The following is a 13,097-nucleotide window of genomic DNA, read 5'->3' as shown; positions in this document are numbered from 1 at the left end:
CACAGGAGGGTCTGACTGTGTGCTCAGGTTCAGGAAGCTAGAATCACAGGAGGGTCTGGGTGTGTGCTCGGGTTCAGGAAGCTGGAATCATAGGAGGGTCTGGGTGTGTGCTCGGGTTCAGGAAGCTGGAATCACAGGAGGGTCTGAGTGTGTGCTTGGGTTCAGGAAGCTGGAATCACAGGAGGGTCTGGGTGTGTGCTTGGGTTCAGGAAGCTGGAATCACAGGAGGGTCTGGGTGTGTGCTTGGGTTTAGGAAGCTGGAATCACAGGAAGGTCTGGCTGTGTGCTTAGGTTCAGGAAGCTGGAATCACAGGAGGGTCTGACTGTGTGCTCAGGTTCAAGAAGCTGGAATCACAGGAGGGTCTGAGTGTGTGCTTGGGTTCAGGAAGCTGGAATCACAGGAGGGTCTGGGTGTGTGCTTGGGTTCAGGAAGCTGGAATCACAGGAGGGTCTGGGTGTGTGCTTGGGTTCAGGAAGCTGGAATCACAGGAGGGTCTGGGTGTGTGCTTGGGTTTAGGAAGCTGGAATCACAGGAGGGTCTGACTGTGTGCTCAGGTTCAAGAAGCTGGAATCACAGGAGGGTCTGGCTGTGTGCTCAGGTTCAGGAAGCTGGAATCACAGGAGGGTCTGGCTGTGTGCTGAGGTACAGGAAGCTGGGATCACAGGGATTCTGATGGTGCTGGGAGTCCAGATGCAGACTTGCCTCTGCTCAGCTCAGTTCCCTCAGGACCCGGACATGCAGTTGGCCAGGTGTTGTGTCCTGAGAGGCCCTCAGCCCATGTTCCGGGGGGAGGCAGAGAATCACCTGGGTCTGACCTCACAAACCACATGGATGTGGCCTTGACTCTGTGTGGCGTTGACACTGCATAGTGCTGTGACGGTCTCATGGACCTGTGTGACCATGGCATAAGTGTGGCTGATAGATGTCCATGGGAGTTTTCTCTCTTTCAAAAGAACGAGAGAAACTGCACCTCAGAGCCTCTCTTTGAAGCTGGGTAGAATCCCAGGGACGGGGGAGCCTGGTGGGCTTCCGTCTATGGGGTCACACAGAGTCAGACACGACTGAAGTGACTTAGCAGCAGCAGGGCAGGATGGCAGCAGTGGGCGAGGCTGGGTGGAGGCTGTGCTGGGAGGTGCGCCCTGCCTGCCATCTGCACCCGCACCCTCGTCCCGGGAGCACGCGGAGCATGCCCACCGCTTCCTCCCCCTCCCCTGCTTGCCCCGGGACCCTGGGTGGAGGTGCACTCACCTCGCGGGCAAGGGCTCGTGTCGCCGCACCCTCGTGTGCTGCTCTGGGCGCGCTTTCCGGGGTGTCTGCGTCTGCATGCACCTGCTGTCGGTGGCCGCTGGTCCCCAGCCTGGGACTGAGTGCCGTGTTGTCACGTTGCAGACTACTCCAAGGGCTTCGGCGGGAAGTATGGGGTGCAGAAGGATCGGATGGATAAGGTGAGTGCTGCTTCTCCTAGCTCGGTGTGTCCTGCTGAGGGGTGGGGGGGGGGGTCGGCCACTGTTACGTGTGTGGTCTTTGGTCTCCAGGGGCGTGCCTGGCGCATCTTTGAAAAGCTCCCCAAGCAGTTGCATGTCATCCCCGTGGCGGTGGGGGTAGCTGACCCAAGTGCTGGGCTTCCCTTCTGGCGTCCCGGGGTCCTCTCCTGGACTCCCGAGGCTGCAGGGTGAGGCGGTTGCGGTCCCTGTCGTGTTGTATAGCAGGGCGCGGGCCCCTCGGCCAGGTGGCTGTTTGTGTTGGAAGTACTGAGCTTGAACCACGTTGGGAGTTGAGTTCCTTGGTCACTCTGGCCACCTGGTGGCGGCTGCGTCTTGGAGAAGGCAGGTCCAGAACGTTTCTGTCACTGCAGGAGCTTGTGACGGTCTACCCAGAGCCAGAGTGACCGCGAGGCTCTGCTCTCGGCTTTCCCAGGGGCACCCTCCTGACCCTTCTTAGGGTCTTCGTCATCTAGTTCTCAGCACATCAGTTGGTTGGGAGTCTAGTCTAAACTCCAGCTGTATCAGAGGGGTGGACTCACGAGCCATGTGGGGTGGCCCCCACTGGGCACCTGTCGGCTCAGTGGCCGGAGGTTGTGGCTGCCCTGCCTGTGGGAGTCTGGATGACAGGGCCTGTCCCCTCCAAGTTCCCTTCTACCAGGCTCCTGGTTGACCCCTGGGGCCCCGTCCCGTGAGTGAGTGTGGCCCTGGGCGCGGGGTTCTGTTGGCGGACGGTGTCCTGAGGAAGCAGAGCCGGCGCGCACTGATGCTTGGGGGACTGAGGGCCTGGAGTCGGGGCACTGCAAGCGTGTGGGACACGGGTAGGTGTGCAGCCAGCACCCCCTTGGCTGCAGGGTGGAGAGCGGGTTTCGGGGAACCTGCCAGGCCTTGGCCCCAGATAGGAGGCGGCGTCAGTGGTCTGACCACTTCCAGATGGGGCTTCCAGTGCTTCCAGCCAGGGCTGGGGTGGGTGCTGATGCCCCTGGGTGTAAGGGGTGAGGGAGACGGAGCGAGCAGGGCCCCCCAGGTGGGTGTCGGGGCATCTGCTGGGCTGGGGAACTGGGAGGGCAGGCAGTGCTGGTGAGACAGCCCAGGCGGGCCGCCAGGCGGGGCAAGCAGTGCCAGTGGGGTGGGGGCCTGCAGAGAGTGCGGGCAAAGGCCGTGTGTGTGGGATGACTGCGGGAGAGGAGACCGGGAGGGCGCCTGGCAAGGCGGGGGGTGCCACCGAGACCATCCTGGGGGTGGGGGAGGCCATGTTCCCTCCCTGCACAGCAGAGGCCTCTGGGCTCCCTTGTAAACACTGGGTCTTCTCGGTGGTGAGCGCTCAGGAGGAAGACATGCTGGGTTTACGGTCGTGAAGTTGGGATGTTGGTTTTTCTGCTCGTTTTGAGCAGTTTTCTCGAATTTGAGAGGAAGGTGCAGAGATTTCCCATATACTCCCCAACATGCACTCCCCTCCCCGTGAACCTGTGTTGAACCTGTGTCTCAAGTCACCCACAGCCGGGGGCGGCATTGGGATTCGCCTCCGGGCTGTGCGTCCTGCGGGTCTGGGTGCGTATGTGATAACTTCCGTTCACCGCTCCAAATTCCTGCACAGTAGTTTCCCTGCTCTGAAACCCCTGGCCCTACTGATTCCCCACACACGTGTCTCTTCTCTGACGCTGATTCTGGGGTCACTGGCTGGGATGAGTTGGCACACTTCCTGTGTCTCCGTTAGTGTGTGGGCTGGTGGGTACGAGATCTTTGGGCCCGGGCTGGTTCCCCGGGAGGATCTGGGGCCGGCTTAGCACCTGTGCAGGTTCATCCCCTGTGCCGGCTGCAGGGGAGGGAAGCTGGGTCCCCCTGACCCCTGCTCGTGTCTCGGCAGAACGCCTCCACCTTTGAGGACGTTGCTGCAGTGTCCTCTTCTTACCAGAAGACCATCCCTGTTGAAGCAGGTGAGTCCTGGCAAACCCCCGGCAGCCCCGAGGGCTTTCCCGGGAGACATTTTGTGCTGTGTGGCGTTGCAGGACGGTGCTAAGGGCAAGAGGAGGGTTGACAGGAGCCGGTGGAGCGTTAATGGAGAACCAGGTTATCTGTGGGTTTGGGGGACGGCAGGTGGATTACCCGTTGTAATAAAAATTCAGGGAAAAACACATCCCAGAAGTGTCAGATCAGTCTGCTTCTCACCCCGTGGTAGGTGTTTTCCCTGGAGGCCCCCCGGCCCATCCGCCGGGGTCCTCGAGGGGTGCCCGGCCATCCTGTTTTGTCACAGGAAACATTATGGGGGTGTAGCTCAGAGTCAGTGCTTCTGACTGTTCGATCGAGGGCCTCTCTAGGGGCATATCTTCCTTGTGTCTGGTGGTAAAGGACACAGTGATGTTTGGAGCATGAAGAATGTTCCAGATGCAGGGCTCTGCCCACTTTCCCACTGCACATGCAGCAGACACAGCAGCGAAGGCTCATCCCTGGCAGAGACTGGGCTGGCAGCCGAGGGGGTGCGTCCCCGCTCCGCCGGCCCCTGGGTCCCCGGGGAAGGTCCCCCGGGCCAGCTTGGTGTGGGGGTGATGGCGGTGCTCTGTGTAAGTCTCTGCTTCCTCTGTAGTGAACAGCAAAACAAGTAACATCAGAGCGAACTTTGAAAACCTGGCGAAGGAAAAAGAACAGGAGGACCGGCGGAAGGCCGAGGCGGAGCGGGCGCAAAGGATGGCCCAGGAGCGGCAGGAGCAGGAGGAGGCGCGGCGGCAGCTGGATGTGAGTGCGGGCGGTGCTGGGGGGACCCGGAACCCGCGGGCCCTGGGTGCGGCTTGCTCCTGTCTCCAGTTCGTGGGGTTATTGTAGACACGGTGCCTTCTCGCACTGATGGTTTCAGCCGCACAGATGGCCCAAGCTCTTGTCCCCGGACACGGGACAGCTGACCCGCCTGACAGCCATGCTGACCCAGCCCAGGGTGACTGCCTGCCTGACCTCCCCTGTGCGGCAGGCAGCCCGCACACCCTCAGCCGAGCCCGCATCCACATCTCCCTGGCACTCTGTCCCCACCCATGCCCCTGGGGAGCCCACCAGCTCCTTCGGTAGAAGGCGGGGGACACAGGAGGAGTCCCTGTGAAGGAGCGGGTCTGCAGGCTCTTATCGCTGTTGCTTTTGGAGCCGGCTCTGCAGGTTGCTTTGTGATGCTTTGTAGACTTTTTCCACGAGGGAAAGTAGAGGTGGGAGCCGTGAGAGGTGAGAAGGATGGGGCGGCCCTTCTCCTCCTAAAACCCTTCTGGGTGGACTGATGTCCGATGGCTCTGTGCCAATTTGTCACCCCCCAGCCAGGAGACCGGAGGCAGATCAGCTCAGGGAGCCACAGCCACATCTTCGCCTGGGAAGCGGGTGTGGAAACCCTCGACTCTGGGGTGGTGAGGAAGGGGAGAATCTGCAGTAATGCTTGTGGTGTCTTATAGATCGTAAAGCTTTATTTAAACCCACAGACATTGGTGGCTAGGGCTCTGAAGACCCCATCGGGGGAAGGTGACGGGCGGAGGCAGGTGCCGTGCAGTGGCAGGGAGTGCTGGGCGGGGATTCCAGATGCCCTGACACATGGTTTGTCACACGTGATGAAGTCGGATAACCATTGTTCCCTAACTGCCAGGAACCTAAAGCTCTCCTTCAGGTTTTTCACTAGGCGTTTGTAAGTTTTTCTTTGTTGTAGGCCCACACTCTGAGGCATTTTTCCTGGTAGTTTGGGCTCCTTTTTATATAATGCCTTCCTCTTCTCACGACTCTGGAGTGTAACCCCTGCGATCTGATCTGAAAGGTGCAGAAGAGTCGGAAGACTTGAGGCTTCTGGTGGCGGTTGTCCCTCTTTGCTTTTGAGGGTCTCTTGCTGTCCCTTCTGCCGAGTTGTCCCTCGCTGCATCCAGCCCCGTCCCGCTGCCTCCCCTGCCTCCCCCGTGTGAGCCCCCTTAGCACAGCGTTGTCGCCCAAGAGCCTTCTGGGCTGTGAGTGGCACCCCAGAGGCAGGATACAGGCCGCATGCATTTGCTGGGCGGGGCCACGGACGCCTGACCCCCAGGTTCTGGGAGCCAGCGTGCCCCTGGGAAGGAATGGCTCTGTTTCCAGCCCTTCAAGGACATTCGCTGCCTGGGGGGTGTTCCTTGCGGGTGGTTCCAGCACCTGGAGGACTTGTGACCATCCTGCTAGTACAGATGACCATGGCTTCAAAGCAGACACGCCCTTGAAGTCTCCGCTCCCGTCTCTGCTTCTTCCTCTGGCAGCGAGTGGCCTGAGGAGATGCGGACTGTGTGTCTCTGTGTTTCAGGAGCAGGCCCGGGCCCAGAAGTCCCCGCCGCCCGCGTCCCCCACGCCCCCCACGCCCCAGCCGGCTCAGGAGAGGCCGTCATCGAGCCCCGTGTACGAGGTTGGTGTTGTCATTTGGTTTGCTAGTGACTTTCTGACTCCCTGGAGACTCCCTTCCCAGCCCAGCACCCTGTGGATGGGGTCTCTCCCTGAACTTGTCGGTGACCCAGAGAGCAGTCCTCCTATGTGCAGGGTTCGCACCCCCTCAGCTTCCCCCTGCCCCACTGCATCTCCTGACACCCGGGAGCCAGCAGTCTGCCGCCTTTCCCTCCCCTGCTCTCTCTGCCACCACTCCTCAGCTCCCCTCTCCCTGGCCCTTTCTCCAGAGTCCTCGGTCCCTGGGACCTGCTCCTTTGATCCCTGGTCACTGAGTGGCCTCCCTACCCCCCTGCCAAAGGCCCCCGTGGCCCCTCTCCCAGAGCAGCCTGGCCCCCGCCGTCCACACCCCCACCCCCAAGCGCCCTCTCTGCCCCAAAGTCCCATCCACTCCCCCCCAAAGTCCCATCCACTCCCCTGCCTCCCCTTGTCACCTCAGACGCCACCTGTCAGCGGTGACTTGCCGAGTCCCAGACACACACACTGCTTGATTCAGAGAAAATGGTTCGGGGGTTGGGAGAGCTGTGGGCGGGGCTGGCCTGGTGGGTGGGGTTTTATAACTAATCCCATGGAAGGGGGCCCTGTGTAGGCCCCCCCGCATGTCCCACAGCCAGGCCAGCCTGCCTGAACCACCCGATAGGCAGGGGGCGCTGATGGGGGAGACTGCCCCCACCCCACTGACCTGCTCAGGGTGACCCCCCAGTACAGCGACTCCTCGCCTTCCGGTCTGTCTCCCCTGCCTTCAGGGGAGGCTGCCATCAGGAATCTGTCGCTGCTTTGTTCAGCTCTCGAAGGGCTCCTGTGTCTGGCCAAGGTGTAGCCCTCCTGCCTGTACCCTTGCCCCCTCTGGAAGGCTGGGGCCTGACTTCTCTCTCTTCCTGGAGCTGCTCCACGCAGGCACCTTGCTGCTCTGACCTGTGAGGGTGCCCTAGGCCCACCCTGGTCGGGCTGGTGGTTGGCTTGGGGCTGTAAACAGAGCATCCTGTGCTCTTGTGCGTGGCTTGGTGGTCACTCCCATGCCTCATCTCTGCAGCGTTGGTGGGGATGGGACCCCACCAACGCAGTCTCATCTGCTCTGGCTGGAGGGCTGGGGTGCCGCCCTGGATCATCAGAGCCTCAGAGGGCTGGGGGCTCTGGGGGTTTGGGGTGCCTTGGCGGTCTGGGTCCGAAGAGGAGCAGGCCAGGCCTCCCCCAGGAACGTGCATCTCTCGTGTCCGGCAGGTCCTTAGTGATGGTGGGACTTGGGGTCGGGGTGAGAGAGGATCCTAGGGAGGGGCCCCGTCAGCACACAGGCACTCGTAGGGCATCGGTGGGTGACCCGCCTCCCCCCATGTCTGTGCTGTGTTGGCCAGGGCTGCCGGGTTTCCGTGTGGCTCTGGGTGGTGGGGCCACGGGAACTTGTCCTTAACTTCCCAGGATGCGGCTCCATTCCGGGCTGAGCCTAGCCCCAGCAGCGAGCCTGAGCTGGGCTACAGCGTGGAGACCACGGAGTACCCGGAGGCCTACGTCTCCGATGCTGTCTACGAAAGCACTGGGGCATCAGGCCACTATCAAGCAGGTGCAGGGTCTCTTGCGTCATGTCCCCTCCGCTGTTTTCCTCTGAAAACCTCCCCTTTCCCGCGTGCTGACCTGCCCCAACTCTGCTGTAGCCCCACCCCTGGGGGCTTCCAGGGAGACCCCTTCCCATGTGGGGGGCTCTGAGGGGGCGGGTGTGGAGGAGGGGCTCCTGCTGTCCTCTTCCCTGAGGGGAAGCCCCGGTGTCTGGAGGTCACAAGGTGGAGGTCCCTGGCACCCTGAAGATGTAGTGGATGGATGAGTGTGAGGTTCCCTTCTATATGTCTGGGCCCGTTCTCCCTCAGGGAGTGACGTGGAAATTAGCACGAGAACCTGCCCAGGGCAGAGCGCTCACCTCCCCTGAGCACGGCGGCAGGTGTTAACAGCTATCTCCCGCTCACTGTTCATTTGTTCATAATATGGACGTGTCCAGAAAATAGTGCTGAATATTTGAAATTTAAAAAATTATACCCTGACAACTGTCCCAGTCTCAACTTAGATGATCCCTCTGTGGGTTCACTCGGGGCGGCTCCTCCTGTTGGTATCAAGGGCAGGCGGCCCTCAGTGCCCTGGGGCTGCTGACTTCCGACTGGCTCCTCCCAGACCTTGGGAAGAGCTCTGGTTCTCTCTGACTCAGCCCTGGTTTATTCTAGAGGAAGGTACCTACGATGAATATGAAAACGACCTTGGAATCACTGCCATCGCCCTCTACGACTACCAGGCTGGTGAGAAACCGCTGGCGGGCCAGAAGGAGGGCTGGGGGTGCAGGACTGGGGGCTTCCAGTGACTCCTCTCTCGAGAGTTGTGACTCTTGGAATGCTATTTACAGTTTTTAAGAAGAATTTATATTTGAACAATTGCAAGGTTATAGAAAAATTGCAGATGCAACACAGGGAGTTCTGTGTCTTCCTCAGTACCATTCCATCTGTTATGGGTTAGGGTTTTTTTTTGTGCTGAATCTTTTAGCTATGCGGGCTTTCTCCAGTTGTGGGGAACTGGGACTGCTTTTCTTTCTGATGCGAGGGCTTCTCATTGCCGTGGCTTCTCTTGTTGCAGAGAGTGGGCTCCAGGATGCTTGGGCTTCAGTAGTTGGGGCTTAGTTGTTTAGATGTTCCATGGCACGTGAAATCTTCCAGATAAGGTATCCAGCCTGTGTTGGCAGACAGACTGTTGCCCACTGTGCCACCAGGGCAGTCCTGGCTTAGGGTTTTGTATGAAGGGCTCTGTTGCATCTCTGTAGCTACTCGTGTGTGCAGAGCCACCCTCGCTGAGCAGGGGAGACCAGGACCCCTCCAGCCCCGTGGATCCTCCACCCCAGCACCCTGCACCCCCATGGAGCCTCCGTGGGAGGCCGCCAGCTCGAGGGGCTGCTGGTGAGTCTTCCTCCTGGCGGTTGGCTGACCCGGAGACACCGAGGGTGACCTCTGCTCTCTGGCCTTCTCCCCAGCGGGCGACGACGAGATCTCCTTCGACCCTGACGACATCATCACCAACATCGAGATGATTGACGATGGCTGGTGGCGCGGGCTGTGCAAGGGCAGGTACGGGCTCTTCCCCGCCAACTACGTGGAGCTGCGGCAGTAGGCGCCTCGCCCCGCCATGGCCGTGCCGGGCCTGGCGCCTCTTAGGGTGCGGAGGGGCGTGTACGCTCCTGCTTTTCTATTTAATACTTCTGCTGATGCTTTTGGAAATGTTTACGCCCCAGAACTTGCTAATATATTGTAATCATGTTCCTTGGAGGACCCGCTGATTGTTTTTATGCATTTAAGGTATTTTCTTTCTTTGCCAAATCGACTGTGGCGTGGAGCCACTTCGGTAACCTTCAGTCCCAAGTGTGGGTTGTCTGTGCCCCGCTGTCGGGAGGCAGGACCACCTCTTGTGGTGGGGGCCTCGTCCCAGGGGTTTGGAGAAAGAGGGAAGGGCCTGATGGGAAGTTAGCGTTGCGGGAAAGCTCTAGAAAGTACTGGAGTGTTCTGGTCGCGTGGAGGCGCTACTCTCGCTGTGAAATCCTGCAGTGGTTGCTGGGTTTCGCAAAGCCCCGCCTTTCTCCTCTTGTCCTGGATGCTGTGGGAAGGCAGGTCCCTTCCCACCGTGAACTGCAGAAACACTTCCCATCAAGGGAGCTGCACTCTTTCTGCCAAAATAGCATGTTAAACGACAGCAAAATGATGGATCGACTTGCCTGAGAATGTGAAGTGAACAAGCGTGAGCTCTCCTGGGCTGCTGTGGGGAGCTTGTCCCCTGGGAGGGGCTGGGAGGCCCGCTCAGCACCCTCCCGAGTGACCATGTGGAACTGCTCGGGTGTTGGGACCTCAGTGACCACAAGGGACACGTTTTCTTTCCTGAAGTGCATTTGCTTTACCACAGTTAGGTTGGGTTTTATACGCAGTCCTTGTATCTAAGTTTCTGTAGCACACCTCATAGGTATGGTTTTTTTAAATTAAATATTCAAAATAAACTTTTTTTGATCCACTTGCTGTGGAGTTGCTCTACATGTGGTCACTTTATTCTCCGGCGGGGGCCGGCCTGGCTGTCAGCACCCAGCAGGATAAAGCCTGTGTTTATCATCTCCAGGCCAACCAGGTTCCCTTTTGAAGAGGCACACTTCTTAAAAGGTACATTTTTTAGGAGTTGAAATGTTTTAACTCCAAATTGTCAATTATTTGCACAAGGATTCCATGCAAGATAGAAAACGCATGTTTAAAACTCATTTCTGAATTATAGTTCTCAAAGTAAGTCAAGTGGTGGTTGCAAGGTAGCCAAAGGTATCGTTTTCCTGGGGCACAGTAAGCCCCCTTCAGGAAGGAGGATGGGCAGGCCTGGGGGCGGGGCACGGGAGGACCCGGTGGGGGAGAGTGCGATGTGGCTACTGGAAGTGTTCTGACGACACATCCTGGTTGCCCCAATCTGCTTCTGGTCCTGTCGGTTTCTGATTTGGAGACCCCAAAGGGGCAGGGGTCCACTGTGCTCACCCAGCCCCCCAGTTTCCAAGGCAGTAGGCAGGTCTCCCCTTGTGGGCGGCTCATGTGGCCACTGAGAACCTCGAGGGTTATGGAAGGTCAGCTCCCCTGCCTCCAGGGCCCCTGTGCCCTCCTGGGTGAGCTGTGTCTCAGAGCAGCCAGCCCCTCTGAGGACCCTTGCCTGGTGGGCTGCCTTTTGTCTGCAAGCTAAAAATGGAGGAAGATTGCTGCTGAGTCAGCCAGGGTTGGTCTGTGGTTAGAGTGGTGTTCTCTGAAAATTCAGGAATTGAGGAGTTGGCCCTGGCTGCACCCCATCGTGTTCCTGTCTCCCTGGATCTGGCAGGAGCTGACCTATGTCCTCGGTGTTCACAGGCGCTGGAGGTGGGGCTGGAAGACTGGGTCAGCTGGGCTCATTTTCTTCCTGCCAGACCCCCTACAGAACCTTCTGGCTCTGCTGAGTCGCCTCATTGACCCCCATCAAACCTGAGGGTGACGCCAGTGCCCCCAAGTGCTCCCTGGACACTGGTGCTGCCTCTTGGCCAGCTCTACTCACAGGATCCAGGTCTGGGCGTGCCCAGCCCTCCTCCCACGTCAGGGGGTGGGGTTGGCATAGGCGGCCCCAGTGCTGCAGGTTGGGCTGCTCTGCCCACAGCTGCCTGCAGGGGGCGCTGGTCCGGGAGAAATGGGCCGGTGAGGTTTTCCCACGATGGGGTGTGGGCAGACCGTGAGGAAGGCGGGCATCGGCAGGAGCAGATGCGTCTTGGCCATGTCTGTGTGCCCTGCTGACCACAGAGCCTGGCGGGCAGGTGAGGGCTGTCCGAGAAAGACAACTCATCTGCTGGTCCGTCCCCCAACACGCCACGTGAATGTTCTGTTACCTGTACTGCCTGGCTGACCACTTTCTTCCACAGAAAACAGGAGTAAAAGCTGTCCTCTTGCCTCCCAGACAGGGGGCCCCAGGGGTCATTCTGGACTCGTTTGGAGTGTTGTGCCAGGATGCACCTTAAGGGTCCTCTGATGGGGAAACCGTGTGCATCTTAACGTAAGACAGAACAGTTCAGTTTAGGAGTTTGTTTTTCCTGAAACATTAGGATGCCCTAATCGTACCATCTCAGACCTGTGTTTTAAAGTCTGGTTTTTTTTTTTTCCATCACCCTTTTGGATATTTCTTCTCACCTGTCTGTTCTCCCCTGGGAAGACACACTCTATGTGTACAACTGTGGAAATAACAGTGGAAAGGAAACTAGGCAAATAGGCGGTAGGAATAGGCTGGGCAAGAAGCTTGTTTTCCTTCCCACTATCAGTTGTAATATCGCTTATTCAGTTACATTTAAAACTATCAAGGGGACCTCTCTGGTGCGCCACTGCCTAAGGCTCCAATCTCCCAGTTTAGAGGGCCCGGTTCAATCCCTGGTCGGGAATCTAGACCCCCTCCCTACATGGAAAATTTCTGAAGAAAAAAAACCAATCATCCAGGAGAACTCGGTTGCTGTTGGTGAGCTGTAGAGATTTCCTTCTGACGCGCACCGTCTCAAGAGTTAATGTCAGTATTTTTTAATTAAACCTCCCGTTACAAACAGAAACACTGTCTCATGGGCCCTCCTCCAGGGTATCTTCCCAACCCAGGGATCGAACCCAGGTCTCCCGCATTGTGGGTGGATTCTTTACTGTCTGAGCCACCAGGGAAGCCCGCCTCCTGGGTGGGCTGTGTGAGATGTGTGAACATCTCTGTAGGTCTGATAACCCTCAGGTGTGCAGAATAGTGATCTCCCAAAGATGTCCATCTGCCAGTCCCAGGAGCCTGTGATTGTCACCCTACACAGCCAAGGGCAAGTAAGGTCTCTAATGGGCTGGCCTTGGTTGGGGGTTGTCCAGTGGGCCTCAGGTAATCCCAGGCGTCTTTAAGTTGGAAGAGGGAGATAACAGACTTTAGAATCAGAGTGATGACGTGGGAAAGGACTCGACCCGCCGGTGCTGGCTTGAGAGGTGGAGGCGCCAAGCAATGGGGAAGCTTTTAGAAAGCAGAAAAGGCAGAAAGGAACAGGCTCACTCCTGTAGCCTCCTGTGGGCAGGAGACCCGCCTACAAGTTGATCTTAGGTGCTGAGACCTTCCCCGGATCCTGACCTACAGAATCGTAAGGTCATAGACTTCTGTTCTGGGCCAGCAAGCTTGGGGTCATTCATATGGCAGCCACAGGGAGCTAATCTGCTGTCCATAGTGGGGGCGTGGGATGAAGCTCAGCTGTCTTTGAGGAGCAGGGTCCCTATTTTCCCTCCCCTCCCCCACAAGGCCCATATCAGGCTCCCAGAAGGTGCTGGATGCGTGGTCTGCTGCTGATGGAGTGACGGAATGAGCGAGCCAAGCTGCTGCGGTGTGACCGTGAGGAGTGGCTTCAGGTCAGAGTCGCGCTCCTCAGCCAGTGATTCTCAGAGGTGAAGCCTTGAACTTGTGCCCATTAGCAGGCAGTCCCCGTTGCCCTGTTTCTCCTTTCTGTAGTTAGGAATGTGAGAGTAATGGTATGGGCTCTGCCAGCTGTTTTGGACTGAGACACGAGGAAGGTACTTTTGGAGGACGGCGGAGCAGAAGGTGGAGCCTGAGTCCATCGTGGAGCGGCCACACCAGTCTTGCCTGCTTCAGTACTTTCTTTTTGATGAGACAGAGAAATAAACTAAGGCAAAGAATGT

The 13,097-nt window shown here is 58.4% G+C and overlaps 1 protein-coding gene across 6 annotated transcripts in view; it reads left to right on the top strand.

Annotated features, from left to right (window-relative positions):
• The window catches only part of CTTN (cortactin), a 29,202-nt gene extending 19,275 nt beyond the window's left edge, over nt 1-9,927 (top strand). For all 6 annotated transcript variants that reach the window (XM_055415288.2, XM_055415289.2, XM_055415283.2 and 3 more), the window contains 7 exons: nt 1,391-1,446; nt 3,350-3,419; nt 4,067-4,215; nt 5,765-5,863; nt 7,315-7,456; nt 8,106-8,177; nt 8,900-9,927. In XM_055415288.2, the coding sequence (XP_055271263.2) occupies nt 1,391-1,446; nt 3,350-3,419; nt 4,067-4,215; nt 5,765-5,863; nt 7,315-7,456; nt 8,106-8,177; nt 8,900-9,036 (725 nt within the window). In that variant the 3' untranslated portion in view covers nt 9,037-9,927. The remainder of the gene's footprint in view (nt 1-1,390; nt 1,447-3,349; nt 3,420-4,066; nt 4,216-5,764; nt 5,864-7,314; nt 7,457-8,105; nt 8,178-8,899) is intronic.
• The last annotated feature ends 3,170 nt before the right edge of the window (nt 9,928-13,097 follow it).

Source organism: Moschus berezovskii, chromosome 25 (genome assembly GCF_049115385.1).
Source record: "Moschus berezovskii isolate FMDL1 chromosome 25, NW_MosBer_1.0, whole genome shotgun sequence".
NCBI classification, from domain to species: Eukaryota; Metazoa; Chordata; class Mammalia; order Artiodactyla; family Moschidae; genus Moschus; species Moschus berezovskii.
Note: the sequence above shows the minus strand (reverse complement) of the source record. Positions and strands in the feature narration are given on the sequence as shown.